The following is a 17,307-nucleotide window of genomic DNA, read 5'->3' as shown; positions in this document are numbered from 1 at the left end:
CTTTTTGTCTGTTGTATCTGAGCCCAAACCAGGGAGGCTCTGGCTAATTGTGGCTATTTTTTTTTTTCTTTTCTACACTTTCCACCCTTGAACCTCTGACTCAAAATTCCTCACAACAAAACCGGTAAGAAACAATATTGCTATGGTGACGTAAACAGACGTAGGCTTCTATAATTTAAATGAAGACAATACTGCTGTTCCACATTGTTGTATTCCTAATAAGAGATAAAATGTTTAAGCCTATTGCACTAAAACCAGTCAGCAAGTTAGTTATGGCTAATAAGAAGCTATTTCCTTTCCACATGGTGTATCCTAGAGGGATGAAGAGAAACAATTCCAGTGGTGTGTTCACCATTTACACACCTGCTAATGCATTCATTAACATGGGAAATAATAAAGGCTGAATGAAACGTCCAATCTCAAGGTCTAAGAAAAGTATAGAGGTCTCTGGTTAGTGACAGAAAGTTATGGCAGCCACCCTTATTCACATTTCTACAGGAAAAATGCACAGTGTTAGATCAGGTTAAATGACTTCAAACGCAAGGAAGGAAGACGTCAGGCAGATTTTCTCTAAGCATCTAAGTCATGTCAAAAAAACTGCCACCTTTGTACCACATGTGTTTAGGTAACAATGAGAAGCTGCTCATGTTTCCAGGCAGCGACAGGATCCTTCGCTCCGTTGTGCTGGCCTCTACAGCCTTCTGTACACCTACATGATTATGTCTGGTCTGTCTAAACTCTGGCTGGGATTTCCAAGAGTTCCGAGTACTCTCTGACCTCTACAGTTTATATATTTATAGCATATTCTAAAGGAGCTCTAGGCAGAATCATTTATTTTTTTTATCTACAGTGTATTTTCAGACAGGCTATTGTATAGTTTCTGAAAATTAAGCAGCAAAAACAACATGCTTGCCAAGAGTTACAGCAAAAAGTACTAAGAATGAATGACCATTGTTGTTTTTCAGGAGTGCATGGCAGATATGAAGGATTCTCCAGGGAGCAGAGTGAGCCTATCTCAGCCAAGTGTGAGGACGAGGAGTGGATATGTAAGACCATGGAAAAGGAAGGAGGCCTCATCCTCTGCAGCTAAACAGGCCCCCAGAGAAAACTGCCTCCCTCACACCTCCCTCAGACAACTGCAGGTACTGCACTCAGTCCAACTAAAACTAGCTCGAACCCATGATGAATTTTTTTATGTTTTACTATTCAGGCAAAAATGGAGGCTGAAAATCAGCAGGTAAAAGAAATAATCCAGCCTTTACTGAACACGGAAAATGGTTTCATGAAGGTAAGACATTGTTATACTTACCGTGTTATACAGTAGTATGATGAACAGTCAAAAGAAATACTTTGAAATGTGTCTTCATTGAGGAGTTGGAGTGTTTCCTGAACCAGCGAGAGGTAACAGAGCTGAGGAGGAAGGAGCTGCTCCACAAGCACTGGACTGAGCATGTATGGTTTCCCCTCCAACAGAGAGTGGAGGAACACGTCTCCAGATGTCTCCACCCAGCGGAGGCCAAGAGGCGCCAGAGCTTATACAGTCACTACCTACAGCACTGCAACACCAAGGTGATGCTGAAGCTCACGTTTCAGTCTTAAACTGACTTCAGGATGCTATACATTAACAACACATGACAGCTTATTACTATAGTATCAGACAAAACACACACACAGGATGATTACTTACTCTTTGTTAATGTCTCTTACTCTCAGGGTTTCGTGTTTCTGGACACCTATGATTTAAGGGAGTACAATCCTTTTCGTCTCAACATCAAAAAGACACACAACTTCAAGGTGATTTTTGGTGACTTAAATATTTCCCTTATTATACAAAGTATTGTGTCTGCGAATATTCTCAGTCACCAAGGTTATGGTATATCTAAAACAAGAAATGAAACAAGTCCAGCTGCCTTTGTTTTAGATAAGGAATAATCCATCCACTTATCTGTCCACAGCCCAAATCAGCTGACCAGGTTCATTTACATGAAAGGCTAAAGGGAAAAACAACACATTGGTCCAGTGAAGCAGGTGCGTTTTCTTTTCGTAAACAAAAGAAAATGGTACTAATGTACAAATGTTTTGAGCTTTGCCTGAGATTGTTTGGCTCTTTAATTGTCTACTGATTTGAATCATGACTATTGAACTGGTGGAACTATAAAAAGTTGAATTCATGTTTTGTAATCTCAGCTAGTTACAGTGTTTCCTGCTTGCTTGCTTTAATACTTGGTACACTCAGTCCAAATCAATACACCCTAATTACATATCATGGTTTTGACTCTTCAAATAATAAACATTTCCCTTCTATTGTAGATAAATGCACACAGAGAAAAGAAGAGAAGCTACCTCAGAGCAATCGTCCTCTAAGCAAGTCTGTGACGTCTCAGGCCAGCAAACTACTACAGGCTTCATCTAACTGCCCAGTCTCAGCATCAATGAAAATTCCATTGATGGATGAGAATGAGTTTGGGAGGTCTAGCAGGTAGTATTAGTTATATTTTTGCTCCATATTTTCTGTAACATTACAGTATTCACAGTGACAGTGACTCCAGCTCATTTTTTTTGAATGCATCTCATTCAGGCTCAACACTGTACCCCACCACATCAGTGCATCTGCCACAACAGATGGAAGGTGCCATCAGTCCAGCTGCTGGTTCTCCAGATGTGAGTGTCGCCAACAAGCAGCAAGTTTACATCAACTTTCATTTCCTTCCTCCAAATAAAATCCACATGTACTGTATGTATCTTAACCTATACTACCTCACAATGTTCCTAGAAATCTGTTTGGCACCATGACTGAAAACCAGGAATATGATGGTATAATATTAAGCCACAACACAGAAATGTATTCACTGTATATACATTTATTCGTGCTATTTTCAGGATTTCATAGCATACTGAACATGAACCCCCATGATTCTGACATAGTACAATTATATTGTACAGTAGTGTGCAACAGTTCTGTGAGGCAGTGTGTGACGGTCCAGCTGTATGTTTAACTGGGCGTGTGATATACATCTGCCATTATTTGTTTGTCAGATTGTGTTTCCATGTGGGTAATAAGAAAATATTGTCTATTATGTTCACATTCAGCTGGTTTGAGGTCACTACAGAAGAGTCAGGCAGTGAGTGTAAAATCCAGACCACTTGTGGCATAATGTGCAATAGTATAAATGGGCACTTAAGGCGTGTAAATGTTCTCCATTAATATAAAATTAAGCGGTGTGTGTGCGTGTGTGCCTGATAGAATATTGAGCTGTTTTCTTCATTTGGTCGGCTCATAAAGCTGTAGGTCGAGTTTGACCCAAACTTCTCCAGTTGGGACTTCATGCAGTAGCAGCCGACGGTTTGCAGCTCCTTTGCTCTCCATCTCTTTCTTTATGGTTGCCACGGGAACCTCAGTGCGACCCAGGAAATCTAACAAGGAAGAAAGCGTTTGTTATTTAGTGAAACAATGGTTTTCAAATCATAGTAAAGCCTGACTAATTGGATTTTTGACGAGGATATCGAAGTCACATTTGAAAAAAAGAAATGCATATCAGCAGATACATTTTTGATAGGACACATAAAATAGATGCCTGGTTTAAAAGGGCATAGGTCAATGCTATTGCTACTAAATGACCTATGGACCTACCTGCCCCTGCCTGTGGAATGTTTGACATTTCTGTACTGGTATGTCTTTGTGATATGCTGAACAACATATATGCCAAGATAGAAACTACTGTATTTCTCCTAAATGATGAGTTACTAGTGGATATTACAGCTACATCTTTGTCTTTTGTGGGAAGGAGAATGTCACTTTAAAGAAATCAGTTAAAACTGTCAAAACAACCTGGATTGTTTCCATTAAATATAGTGCTCTCTTTACTCTGGACAAATCTGACACAAAACACAATAATCCATATTTGTGTCCACATGTGTGTGTTTTGCCCACTGACCATCTGGTGAAAACTGATCTTTCTCAAAGACAGCGATGCACAGGACGTCCTGGTAGAGGTCTTTGATAAAAAACTGGCAGTTGAAGTTCCACTTGGGGCTCAGAGTGTCGCTGATTGGCCGGGACGTGTAGCACTGAGCTCCCATCGTCAGCTCACAGTAAGGATTACTCTTGCCTGAGGAGAAATTATAAGGTTTTATTTAAACTGAGATAGTTTAATTATACAACAAGGATTCTATTAAAACAGAGGTGCATTCCATCATAAGGCCTCACCATTGGGCTTGCAGGCCTTGAGCTCCTGGGCTTCAATGACAGTTACCAGCAGTCGGCCGATTCCACTGGTCTTTAAAGAACGTGCTAAAAAGGAAACACAAAGGTGTTACGGCCCATGTTTTGCCGTTTGTTACAGCTGACTGTGTGAATAATGTGTGGACAAAATACACCTAATATTAATTCAGATAATCATCAATGCACTTTTAATGTTTTTTAATTTTTTTTTACTGATGGTAAAAAAGGAGGGTCTTCAAATAGTCTTTAAAGTTCTCACAAATGATGTCATTGTGTGCAGTGTATCATAAAGTTGTGCTCTGCCACGTACAGATATAAAAAAAAAAAATCTCGCAAATAATATGAATCGTCTTGCTTTATTTTCAGTATATTAGAATCATGGCTCCTAGTAATTGTAATATTCTGAAAGTATAGATGATTACTTGTTATGATGTACAAACCACACATATTGTACACACACACACAGTACATGTACTGTATATGTGATCATGTTTACCTTGGTATGCCTTCTCTCTCTTTTTCTTCTCCGTCTCTATGAAATGTTCAGATGCCCCTTTGATTTTTTGGACCCACGCTGTCCTAGCAAGGCAGCAAAAACCAGTTTTACACAATGTGATGAGGCTGTGGTTTCATATAGTATGTATATAGTACAATATCTGTGTATGCATACCTCTCATTCAGAGTCTCAGTTCTGAGTGTGTAGACTCGATCGATGTGCGAGACGTGGAAGAGCGGCTCATCGCTGGATGGGTCGGGGGGCATTTTCACCAGAACCTCATTCAGAAACAGTGGCTGGAGCAGAAAAGGGAGTGATGGATGCCGTACAGATTGATGCCAAGAGAAAGGAAACAGTGGCTATGTATACATGAACAATATTTCTTCAACTTAAAATCATTCTGGTAAGATATTCCAACTCAACTATTTACATGGAGGGTAAATTAAAACAGTAAGATATATGCAATTCATATTCTTCGCTTCAAGAAAAGCAAGCTCCAGCTTACCGTTTTGTACATCTTGAGCTGTATGCTGGTTTTGGGGCTGAATAACTTGTCGGACCCTGAGGAGGAGAAGGGTTTGGCACTGTGTGTGAGGAGGAGGAAGTCACTGAAGAGGAAAGTCCACAGCTCTCTGCTGCTTTTGGTTTTGTACAGTCGGCCGCTGTGGAGCAGCTTGCGGGGCCCGAGGCAATTAGTCAGCGAGTTGAAGACCAAGTGCTAGAAGAAAGATGGAGAGAACATAAGACTTGGCTGGGAATGAATGTAAGAAAAGAAGCATACTATCAGGTATGCTTCTGTGCATAAGTGTGACTGCAAAAAAAGATTTAACTTTAAAATGCACCAGTGAGTCTAAAGACAAATGTGACATGTCTGAGCTTGTTTACCTCTATAGGTCCCTCACACTGGACGTGGTTCTGTATCCATTCAAGCCGGTCTGAGTTCTCCTTCTCCCTGACCCCCTCATTGACCTGAGAACACAGCTCCTCAGCTCGCTCCAGAGCTTCTCTCAGAGGGCCGCGGTCTGCATGGTCATCCGGGGTGTGCTCCAAGATCTGAACAAGAGCAGCAACACAGGTGATCGATGAATGAAAAGTGAACACGTGGGTTGGGAATAATATTTAATTGGAAAACAAGGTGTTTTCCACATACGTTCTTAATGAGAAGAGGGTAGCGTGTGATCCTCTGCATGGGCTTCAGGAGGAAGCTGGACAGTGGCATTCCTTTACAGCGGTAGTTAGTGGCTATCTTCTGCTCAAGAGGAGAAACAGAAAAAGAGATGTAACTGCATCTCACGGAACCATCTGTCTCCTGTCCACGACGTGATTCTACTCTAGCCATCATCCCGTACCTTGAGGAAGTCTTTAAAGTCAGGCTGGTTGTGGGTTTTGCTCTGCAGCAATGCGGCGGCATTGAGCTGGCAGGAGCAGAAGCGGATGTAAGGCTGCAAGTGTGCCAGCTCCGAAGCCAACAGGTCACCTATGAGCTGAACGGGCATGTTCTCTCCTCCCATCTTTTTGCGGACACGCAGCGCCCTGGCACGCACATGATGAAGATGTAAATCATGACCAAGTTTAAAACATAACTAGAGAGAATAAGTCATGATTAGTAGGTTCTGAAGTGCTTGTGCTTTCCAGCTCATGGAAAGCGTTTGTGCATACTGACATTAAGTGGGATTTATAGTGAAAAATCTTATTTTCTTAGTTTGCAGTTCCATAATTTAGCAAATATGGTGCTGAAACATAGAGTGGAACAGGAAACAGAATAGATATCGGTTAAGGTGATTGATAAAGGTGGGACCTACTTGAGCAGTTTGGTGTTGCACATAATCAGCTCTCTCCAGTTGACAAAGATGACCGCCATCTCAGCTTCTGTTAAACGGCCTGACTCAGACATGGGTTTGTAGAAGACCTGAAACATACACAAACAGGTAGAGACAGAAAGAGAAGTAATGAGTAAACTGCGCTTCAACTTGCGGAAAAAAATGCACTGCTTGTTTTTCTTTACCTCCAGCACTAGCTCCAGATCCTCCACGTACGTCTCCTCGGTCTGGATGAGCTCATGAATGTAGCCCTGTCTCTTCCTCTCCTGGGGGGTCATTGTGTCCAGCGTCATCAGGTCAGCACACCCTACAGCACAAACACACACACACACCCATGCGCATGCAAACAAACATGCGGGCATGCGCGCACGAGCATGTGAACGGCAAACACAAACACTCTTCTTTCAGTTGGCAATACGGTCAAAAACGCACGGAAACGTGTTAAAATCTCCCTTTATTATCAGTCCTATGATGTTTTTATTTACATTTAATGCACAGAGTGAGGCACGTTGTAGTACATGAACACAACAAGTGATGCCGGCAACACGGCTACCACTGATTTAAAAGAAAATAAAGCACCTTTTCATGGTGGAGCGCTCACTCCAGAATGATTGCATAGGTGTGAATGAGTAGCTAATGTCTGAGCGAAAGAGCAGTGGAAGACTTGGCTGGTAGTTCAAGTCTCTGAGGTTCAAACTTGGCAAAAGTTGGATGCAAATGTCAGCAGTGTGGTGTCTCTGCATCTACTCTGTCGGCTGCTAATGTTTATTAATGTTTATTTATTTATTTTTTTTATTTTTTTTTTGCTGGTGATATCACAGTTTGGTACAGGATGAGTTTAAACACTTGGAAGTATAAGTAAATGGTGCATAAGAATTGAATAATAAGATCACAATCAAGTAGAATTCAAGCAATGCGTTAGCAAGCAGCAATCTGGTGGTTTAAGCAACAGTGAATCTTCTCATTGGTCCGTTGTTAGCAAGGTTTAATGTTGTTAGTGCAAGAATGAGTGACCCTGTTAAAACACTTCATCGTCTTAATTTAGAAAAACTAAAGGACTTCAGTCTGATGCCACTTACATGTTATTTTCCATATCTTGTAACCAAATACTTATGATCTATATACGTCCATTTATCTTCATGCTTTTGTATCAGAGGGACAAAAGCTTCTCATGTCTAGCTGCCTCTGCCTTTCTCCCTTAATTAGTTAGTTAAAGAAACATCAAGGGAGAGGAGAGAGCGAGGGGTGAGAAATTAATGCCTATCAGGGAAAGACGGGGGAGTAAATTTAAAGAGGAGCAGGTGAGAGGCAAACAGGGATTGTAACAGAGGAGAACAGAAGTCCTAAACGAGTGAAGTGGAAAGTGCAGAGGTGGGCTGTTCTCGCTGGCAGCTGGGCTTCCTGTCGCGACAGGGCAATTCGGATTCGCAGAAGAGGGGAGAGAGAAGAGGAGGAGGAAGAGGTGGAGGAGGAGAGAGGAAAGCCAACATTACTGTCCTACAGAAGAAGGAAAAAAAAACAGATGACGTGGAGGAGCGGGAGGGGAGGGGGAATGGGGGGGGGCGAGTGAGATGGAGGAGAGACGGAGACAGCAGACGTTAATATAGTTTGAATATTAATGCTGGACTCTTACATGCAGGTGCATTAATAATGCATTTCTGGAAATGTAAATGTTATTACTAATCACATCAGCTGGAGCATGAGGGTAATTTCTTACACTTTATCCCTGTAATGAAGCACAGAGCTTGCATGTAGTAGGGTGAGCATGTTGATTGGAATTAAAGCTTCGCTGTGTCTTTGGCTTTAACATCCTCATTAAACCTCCGTGTGTTCACTCGTGTTAACAGGCATCTGCTGCTGGGAGGTATGAATACTAATTCAAACCTTTTTAAAATTTCAGACCAGCTTCCTGTGAATGAGCGGTGAATATACATGAGTGGAATCGCCGCCTTCCCAGTGTTTACAACTGCATCATAGATCTCAGAGGAAATGAAGCTTCAGTTTCGAGAAAAGTGATTTTTAAAAGGTGCGTGTTTAATTTGAAACTCATCAGTGATTGTTTGATTTTGTTGACCCAGTGATTTGTCAGCAATATGAGTTTAAAAGAATAGTTTGACATTTTTGGTAATGTGTTCATGCACCTTGTTGTCAGTGATGTCAGTGGCAACCAAAATTTAAGTTGCTGCTTTTGATGGGAAATGTGCAACTTCTAATCTAACTCTAAAGAAAAAAAGTTGAAATGTCAAACTGTTCGTTTAAATGATTTTTGAAACTGTGCAACAGAGATACTTTAAAGGCCCGGTACATTTTGCTGGTGCCTGGATTAGAGGAATAATTCTGTACAGAATCAGGCCTTTTAAAGTGCCATGTCCACCAATGACCAGTTCCCTCAGTGATTTTCAGAACCAACTGCTTGAAGCTTACCGTCAGTGTCTCCATGCTCTGACATGGAATCTACCGTACCTGGAGTGAGTCAAGTCAAGAGAGAAGTTTCTTTCTGTATCTGATTAACATATTTTATCTGTTTCAATGTGTTCCCACAGACTTTTATTTTATTTATTATTTTCTCTATAATTTTCTCTAACCAGAAGTACTCTCACAATAAGTGCATTATTGATTTTCTTTCAATGCTGTCCCTCAAGGAGAATGAGGCACGAGGTTTACTCACATTGCTGGCTGGGGTCCGATTCTGTTGTCATCTTGACATAATTGGTGGGCAGCAGGCCTGTGACCCCGTTGGCTTCTCCTTTCCACCAGTCAGGGTTGGTCTTATCCAGAATGCTGATCAGCTGACCCTTGGAGAAGCTCAGCTCATCCTGATTGGCAGCAGTGTAGTCGTACATAGCGATAACTTGGCACACTGGGAGATCAGGGGAGACATATGGAGCTTAACGTACTGATTCCAGGTATGACCTTATCGATTTGTTGGTTCATGGTACTGTTTGAGACTAGAGGCTATTAACCTTCAGCTGTACTTTGTTTTTAGTGCTAAGGAGCAAATAACATGCTAAAATGTTAAACTAAGAACATGGTAAACTATAATATATCTGCTGATATCTCTTATCCCAGGTTAGAGACACATGGATACTGGAAGTTTAACAGCATCTTGGCCTTTTCACCATACTTGTTATATACATTAATAAATCACCACTTTCAAATGCTGTTTCTACATAAACTGAACAGTCATGGAGGGAGATTTAGTGCAGGACTATTATATTAGAATGCACTGTTTTCACTAGTGAACCCAAGGAAGTGGCTGCTGAGTGTATTTTCTGTACAGTTTCAAAAACAAAGAGACAAAAGCTGATCGATTGCCCTAACATAATTCAGAATTTTGCTTGTCAGTTTACCACAGCACTGCCATTCAAATAAGAGAGCATGACCACAAGCCCAACTAAAACTATGAACTAATCATTAATAGGATGTTGTGTTCAGAGCGTGTCAGCCGTCACCTGGCAGAGGGGAGGGAGAGGACTTGGTGCTGGAGGGACCCAGGAGCTTGACGTGAGAGGAATGAAACCAGCCTCTCTGCCGCTTCTTACCTCGAGCCTGGAAGGAAAAACAGCCGCTGGGAGTCAATCAATCTCCTGCTGGTACTGAATCCTAAACCCAGAGATTCACTGACGAACCGATTTCGACGCTCAGCTTTTTGAACCTCCAGAATTCTGGCAGCGCAAACAGCAATTCATAGTGATGGCTCTTTATATTCACTGTCTTCATAAATCGAACTAGCGCTCAGTTATAGTGTTTAAAATGACCAAAATATTGCTGCTTAATGACTCATTCTGCTTGACTTAACTACCGAGGACGATGCACAGTTTGACAAAGATGCAGTAATTCTACATGCGCGAAGAATATATAATGATATGATACATTTAAATTTTACCTGTCTTGTCTGAACAGTCCAACCCCTGCTGCTATCTTGACTCAGCTGTCCTAATACCAAGCCTAAAACGAGCTGTAACCAGAACTGTAGCTGCAGCCTCAGCACAAAACAGGACTGACTGCAGATGAATGACCTTACAGCACTGTTAATACTCCTGTCCACCTCTCACCAGCTCTGCACTGATGTAGTAAGTCAGCAGAGACAGACTTGTCATATAATTCAAGATGTTAATCTTCACGTTTCCACTTTATTCACACAGAGGAGGAAATGTGACTCAAATGTGGCAACTTAAATATTTTTCTCTCTGTAAATGGGACGAGGATTTAAGAGAACGATGAATTAATTAAAAATGTGTTACTGAATTGTCAGAGTTTTAGGAGCTAACATTATTTTTATCCTTGGCTCTTAAGAAAAAAAGCCCTTAAGGCTCTTACCTGCAGTTCACCGAGCCACCAGCCAGTGGAGTTCTTGGCCAGGACCAAGATAAGTTGCCCCGGAGACAGATGCAGCTGATATATCGTAGGGGCCACGGTGGTGGTGACGGCCTGGGCAATCTCTGTTGACCAAACAGAAAGAGACAATGATGTATTTAGATCAAGTAAGTGTCAAGAGGATAACAGAACAGGTTCTGGGAGTATTGTGTGATTGTGTCAGTGAGATTCTGTGTTTATTTCTCACCAGGTTTCTTGGTTGGAACTCCAGGTCTTGACACCTAAATTTGTGAAGTGGTAGTGAAGTAATTAGTAAAGTAGTACAATGAAAAACTGTAGATAAATGACACATTTAATTAACGATAAAATCACATTAAAATGGCGCTTGAATAAAAATAAAAACTAGATTACATTTCTATCATCATTTAAGCCAGTGAGCTGACAAATCTTTGCTAAAAAAGTAATTAAAAAGTCCATCACAATAAAAAAAAAAAATCCTGGTGATAACAATATGTTAATTATTAACAGAGCTAGACTCACCTCTGGCTCAACAGGCCGGACATAGTTGGAGGGGAACACCCCTGTCTTGTCCCCGATGCATCCTCGCCACCACTCTCCTTCTCTCTCCGTTAAAATGACAACATCCCCCTCAACAAACGTCAGGTCACCCGCCTCTGGGCTCTCATATGTGTACAAGGCCACATACTCTGTTAGGACAGAATATGAAAATATAAGGTACGCACACATATTAGCCAGCCGTACCACGATTAACATGACAGCTTAATTCAGTTAAAGAGATGTCGCTTTATTCATAAAGGTAAACTGTACTTACCCTCTAGCTGAACAGAGTCGGATGTGTCAGATGCATCCACACTACAGTGGGAACAACACGTGAGGAATTAAGTATTCATATCAACAAATATTTTGTACCATAGACACGTATATGTGTGTATTAACACGTGTGTTCATACTCTGTGCTGCCTCCCGCCTCCAAAGTGACGTAACTTTTGGGGAACCATCCCTGCGTCCCATTGAGCCGTCCCAGCCACCAGTCGTCTCTCTGCTGCAGCACACTGATGACGTCACCCTGCGAGAAGCTCAGCAGCGCGGTGATGACGTCGCCCGCACCGGAGGAAAGGCTGAGGTGAGCTTCTGACGTGGCTGACCACGAAGAGACGGCTCGAGCCAGCAGAGCAACTGAAGGCTGACATTGGAGGAGAAGAAAGGTGCCGCTGATCAGTAGCCAAAATATCAGCCCCTAGGCTCTTCATTTATATAGAGCCACTTGAGATGTCACACTTGCAACGTGGCTAACTGCATCTGACTCTTTTAGGCCATGAGACATAACCTACAAATGGTAGCCCTACTAACACTAATGTTATCTAATAGGAGATGGACATCTGTAAACGTCTGGGTGACCCACAGAGAGGCAGAGAGAGAATAATTCCCAGTAGAGCAAAGTTAAAAATATGCAGTGTGTGTGTGTGTGTGTGTGTGTGCTAGTGTCTGGAGCAGTGGCTGTACCACAGCTAGACCTACTTCTGTTCCTGCCAAAGCCAGTTTGTGGCCAAGATATATGACACCACACATCACTGCACCCACAGCAAACCAAGTAAATGTCAAGAATCAATCTCCAGTTTCATGTGGGATGACGAAAGAAGAAATATGTAAATGAAATGCTCTCTTCTAAATGGCCTATTCAATGCGATCCTTTGATCAGTCCATCACTTTGGTCCAAAATAAAATGAGTTAACAAGAAGGATCATTTATAATTTTTCATTTCATCTAATGCCACCAGCCAATACTCTAAAACCAAAGTCATTCCCATCAGTCTAAACTGTACTTAATGCTTACTGCTATTTGAGCCTGTTTGAGCTTGCTAGCACACTGCACACCAAGCACACCAAGACTGTAAATATAATAAACAAGAGGTTAAAGCATATAACTTGTTCCTGGAGACAACATTTCTTCCTCCAGAGTGTTAAATATAATCTCTAAACTGACACAGCAGGATTTTGCTGTAGAACTAGGTCGGTAAAAGGGGTATGTGTTCTTTTGGAGCATTAACAGCATCAGTCAAGTTTGCCTTACCTGTGGAGCGTCTGATTGGGCAGGAACAGTGCTATCATCCGTTTCCTCTACTACAGGGACTCTGGATAAAATAGGAGGGACAAAATATTAGGGTGGGACCTGGCAAAAGGACAAAAACACCAGCGCTGTGATATAAATCACAACTGTTCAGACTGTTCTGTCTTCAGTTTAGAGGAACAAACACCCCAGAAATGGTCTCATTGTGTTTCATGTTACCTTGTGTTTAGTGGTGGTGGCACACAGGACATTTTCCCAGGTGAAGCAGGGGCCGTCTCACTGGTGGAGGGGGTAGGACATTTCTCCGCGTAACTCTGGGGGAACCAGCCCCTGTTTCCGCGGTAACTCCCGCACAACCACCCGGGCTCACCGACAGTGTGCTCATCCACCTGCATCATGGAAAACGAACTTTAATCGCACTCAATCTTACATAACAAGGTGATAAAGGTAAACATGTTGTTCCCCTCCTGCAGCAATCTTTTGGACCAATCAGGGACAATTATACTACTGCACAGTTTGACAACACACAATTAGTGTGTTTAGACACCCATCACGCAAACATGTCACAGTGGTTCAGTGATATGTGAATAGTCATGAATGCCTGTGTCTCAGTTACTTTAACCATTAATACTGATGTATTGTTGTGGACACATCAGCTGCCTGCTTATTCATTCATTCATTAATTCATTCATTCATTCATCTTCTGTAACCACTTGTCCTGTGAAGGTGCTTGGGGGGGCCTTCTCGGGGGGGCTGGAGCCTATCCCAGCTGTCATCGGGCGAGAGGCAGGGTACACCCTGGACAGGTCTCCAGTCTATCACAGGGCTAACACAGAGAGACAGACAACCATTCACACTCACATGCACACCTACGGCCAATTTCGAATCACCAATGAACCTAATGAGCATGTCTTTGGATGGTGGGAGTGATCGTTTTCCTGCTGTTCTCTTCCCTCTCTTTTCTGTCTGTACCTGGCCAGCCTTAGGCAGATGGGTCCCTCCATATGAGCTGGGTTCTGCTCAAGGTTTCTTCCTGTTAAAAGGGAGTTTTTCCTTGTCACCGTCGCCTTCAGGCTTGCTCTGGGGGTTTCAGGCTAGGTTTTAGAGGCTTAGGTTTTAAAGTGTCTTGAGATAATTTGTATTGTTATTGACACTATATAAATAAAAATGAATTGAATTCTCCACTCTTTGTGGAAGAATTGAATGTACTGTATTCACAATTTGGATGTGAATACCCTTAAATGAAAGCTGAAAGCCTGCACTTTAGGCTCATATTAAGTAAATATAACTTCAGCATATTTTGGTTAGCAGCTTAATAACAAAAATATCCATACAGTATATGAACTGTACATATTGTACTCACCAAGATAAAATAGTCTATCATTAACCAATCAGAGGTATAAAATATATATTTATCAAATATTAATTGTATATATTAATTTATCTATTAGCCTATTTCTGTAAGTTATGCAAATTATTTGCTAATGCTAATACAATAAGCTATGTAGCTAAACGTCTTAGCAATGCAGACAAAGCATTCACGACAACAGAAACATTAGCCAGCTAGCTAATGTTGGCTAGCCATAAAGTAGATATAAAAAACAGGTACTTCTTGTATGTATAAATGGTATTTAAACTAAAATATGTCTATTTGGTTTATTTTACAAGGTAGAAATGTGGGTAAAGCCAACACAGAACTATCCAAGTAAAGTTTCTGTCTAAAATAATGTAGCTTAGCAGTGATGCTAATGACCGTTAACAGTGACTGCTAGCTAATGACAGTTAGCATGTCACTGCTACCTACCAAGAGGTCAAAAGGCACTGATGTAAAAACTCTATTTTATTGAAAAGTAAGACAGAAAATACAATATTATTATTATTATCAACAAGAAGATTTTGAGCAATAATAAAATTAACTGCTAAAATAACCATGGCTGAAAAAACAAAGTATTTACAGTATGAGTGTGTGTCTTGTACCTCTATGAGACAGTCTGCGTCTATACTCAGCTCATCAGCGTTGCGGGCAGCAAAGGAGTACAGAGCTCTGTATGTAGTTAGTTTGGGCGCCGGCTGCTGTCCTCCTCTTTCCTGATCTTCTCTCCTTCTCTTTTCCTCTTCCACTTCTTTCCGTTTCCTCTCGTCTTCCGCCTCCCTCTTCTTCTTCTCCTCCTCTTCTTCTCTTCTTCTCCTCTCCTCTTCCTGAGCCTTCTCCTGGGCTGCTCGGAGGCGAGCTTGTGCCTCTTTCTCCTCCTCCTCCCTCAATCTGGCCCTCTGCTCCTCCAGGAGCCTCCTTTGCCGCGCCTCCTCTTCCTCCCTCTCCCTCTTCTCTTGCTCCCGTCGCTCTTGCTCTCTCCTCTCCTGCTCTCTCCTCTCCTGCTCTCTCCTCTCCTGCTCTAGCTTTGCCCGTCTGTGGAAAGCAAATTAAAGTCTAAATTAAAGTCACGTAATAGATGATTGGAAATAATCTGCTGCATGCTGCCAACACAAATATAAGTCACATGCTCCTTCATGTTCACCTGGCTGCCTCTTCTTCCTCCCTCTTCCGCCGTTCTCTCTCCTCGTCTCTGCGTCTCTGCAGCTCCCTCAGTTTCTCCTCTTTGACTCTGTGCAGGTCATCCAGGACAGCCTGCTGCCTCACCTGCTTCTCCCTCAGCTCCTGGATGTGCAATGCAAGGACACATACAAAGATATCTCTAAAATAACTGTTACTGCCTGTCCCTAAAGTCTGAACCAACCATGGTGGAATAATGGTTTTAAAAGTGATTTCCACATCTTTAAAAGTATATACATGCAAGACTGTGTGTGCATTCACTAGCAAACTGTCAGCCATTCACAGAAACATGCAGACATTTGTACATAGCTTTCTAACAAAGAAACTGTGCAGGTTAAGTCATTTCTGTGTCTGTGCGTGCGTGTGTGTGTGTGTGTGTGTGTGTTTTACCCTCAGGGTGCATCCTGTTTATACAGAAAACACAGTCTAGAACAAATCTCACAGAGAGAAACAACAACAACAAAGGAAGACATGGTACAAACGCAGAGGGGCATTTAAAGTAAAGTGTAAAGTGAGGATGAGGCAACAGACCGAAACAACACAGGGGATGAAGAGGAAAAAAGATTGAAGGTTGTGGCCCTAAGGGAAAACAAGAGGTGAGATGAAAAAAGCACGTATTAATAAGGAAGGGTGAAGGAAAAGATTACAGAGTGGGGGGTGGAGAGAGAGAGAAAGAAGGATAACCTTGATGAGAAGGAAGAGCTGGCTGAGGCAGGCCAGCAGAGACAGAAGTCCTCGCAGGACACAGTCATCCATGTCTCCAAGCTATGAAACACAGTGTGAAGATGGGACGGATAGAGAGTGGAAATAAAAAAATAAAATATGTGCAACAAAGAGAAACAGAGGAGGGAGACCAGAGGAGTTGTGAAGACAATAACAAAAGAAAACGGACAGGAAGGAAAGACAAGCACAAGAAGAGACAATAAAATGTAAAGGAGCAAGAAAGACGTCCAGGTAGTGGCAAGAAGAGAAAAAGAGAAAGACGGAGGTTAAAGGCTTTACAAGCAGTTAGGAAAAAAGAACAGAGAGAAGGAGCAGGTTTTTTGATGCTGCAATTACTGGTATCATACTGATGATTGACTGAGCGAGGCCATGACATCATTCTTACAGGTATTAAATTATCAGGCCGGTGTACAGTTGAGTCTGTATGTGTAGTTAGATAAAAACAAGGTTTTCTTTGCCTGAGGGGTGAAACTTTAGAGTTACTGTGGCCAGTTGAACAAGATTTAATAGCAGCCCTGTTCCCACTGTTGTACTTACTGTTGTGAAAATTCTAAAATATGTTCATACTAAATAATGTGTTGTTCAAGGAGTAGTCTGACTTCTGACAAGAAAGACGCTGGGCTCAAACTACAGGAGTTTGGAGCCGATTCATGCCCAACAATCGGAGGGGAAATCTGGTCCAGATCTGGTACAGAGGTTGGGCACAGATTATCTGGAAATGTGAGGTGGTTACAGATCCAGTCTTACATCTCCCACCACTTGCCAACCCATTAAGGATGTCCCAAACGATATCAAACATAAGTGATATTGAGTATTTAAAATCTCTCTCAGTACTTTCACAACAGCCAATGAGAGAAATAAATCCACACGGACACGGAGCAGCTGATTGTGTTGTCAAATGTTAGCTAGCATACTACTAGCTAACCTGACAGTGAACCTCCAGTTCTCACTGAAACCTTAAGTGTGTGGTGAAATGTGATCAAAACAGAGGATAGGGTAATCAAATTCATGTAGCTGAGCCCAGTGTTAAATAAAAAAACTGAGAAGTGAATCTATTTTTCTTCACATTACAAAGTGTGGCCTAAAATCT

At 41.9% G+C, this 17,307-nt stretch overlaps 1 protein-coding gene across 1 annotated transcript in view; it reads right to left on the bottom strand.

Moving 5' to 3' along the window:
- Positions 1 to 1,089: 1,089 nt before the first annotated feature.
- Positions 1,090 to 17,307, bottom strand: part of LOC311499457 (intersectin-2-like) — a 37,766-nt gene continuing 21,548 nt past the window's right edge. The window contains exons 17-38 of the mRNA XM_084560434.1: positions 15,460 to 15,599; positions 14,921 to 15,350; positions 13,163 to 13,332; positions 12,947 to 13,007; positions 11,827 to 12,059; positions 11,688 to 11,728; positions 11,396 to 11,562; positions 11,103 to 11,136; positions 10,859 to 10,980; positions 9,991 to 10,087; positions 9,207 to 9,398; positions 6,724 to 6,845; positions 6,521 to 6,627; positions 6,068 to 6,251; positions 5,869 to 5,967; positions 5,604 to 5,771; positions 5,224 to 5,436; positions 4,893 to 5,014; positions 4,719 to 4,801; positions 4,208 to 4,291; positions 3,936 to 4,109; positions 1,090 to 3,414 (exon numbers count right to left, since the gene is read on the bottom strand). Of these exons, the coding sequence (XP_084416560.1) occupies positions 3,263 to 3,414; positions 3,936 to 4,109; positions 4,208 to 4,291; positions 4,719 to 4,801; positions 4,893 to 5,014; positions 5,224 to 5,436; positions 5,604 to 5,771; positions 5,869 to 5,967; positions 6,068 to 6,251; positions 6,521 to 6,627; positions 6,724 to 6,845; positions 9,207 to 9,398; positions 9,991 to 10,087; positions 10,859 to 10,980; positions 11,103 to 11,136; positions 11,396 to 11,562; positions 11,688 to 11,728; positions 11,827 to 12,059; positions 12,947 to 13,007; positions 13,163 to 13,332; positions 14,921 to 15,350; positions 15,460 to 15,599 (3,195 nt within the window). The 3' untranslated portion in view covers positions 1,090 to 3,262. The remainder of the gene's footprint in view (positions 3,415 to 3,935; positions 4,110 to 4,207; positions 4,292 to 4,718; positions 4,802 to 4,892; positions 5,015 to 5,223; positions 5,437 to 5,603; positions 5,772 to 5,868; positions 5,968 to 6,067; positions 6,252 to 6,520; positions 6,628 to 6,723; positions 6,846 to 9,206; positions 9,399 to 9,990; positions 10,088 to 10,858; positions 10,981 to 11,102; positions 11,137 to 11,395; positions 11,563 to 11,687; positions 11,729 to 11,826; positions 12,060 to 12,946; positions 13,008 to 13,162; positions 13,333 to 14,920; positions 15,351 to 15,459; positions 15,600 to 17,307) is intronic.

Source organism: Chelon labrosus (assembly GCF_963514085.1).
Source record: "Chelon labrosus genome assembly, chromosome: 14".
Classification (NCBI taxonomy): domain Eukaryota; kingdom Metazoa; phylum Chordata; class Actinopteri; order Mugiliformes; family Mugilidae; genus Chelon; species Chelon labrosus.
The sequence above is the reverse complement of the archived record's forward strand: the minus strand, read 5'-3'. Positions and strand labels throughout refer to the sequence as shown.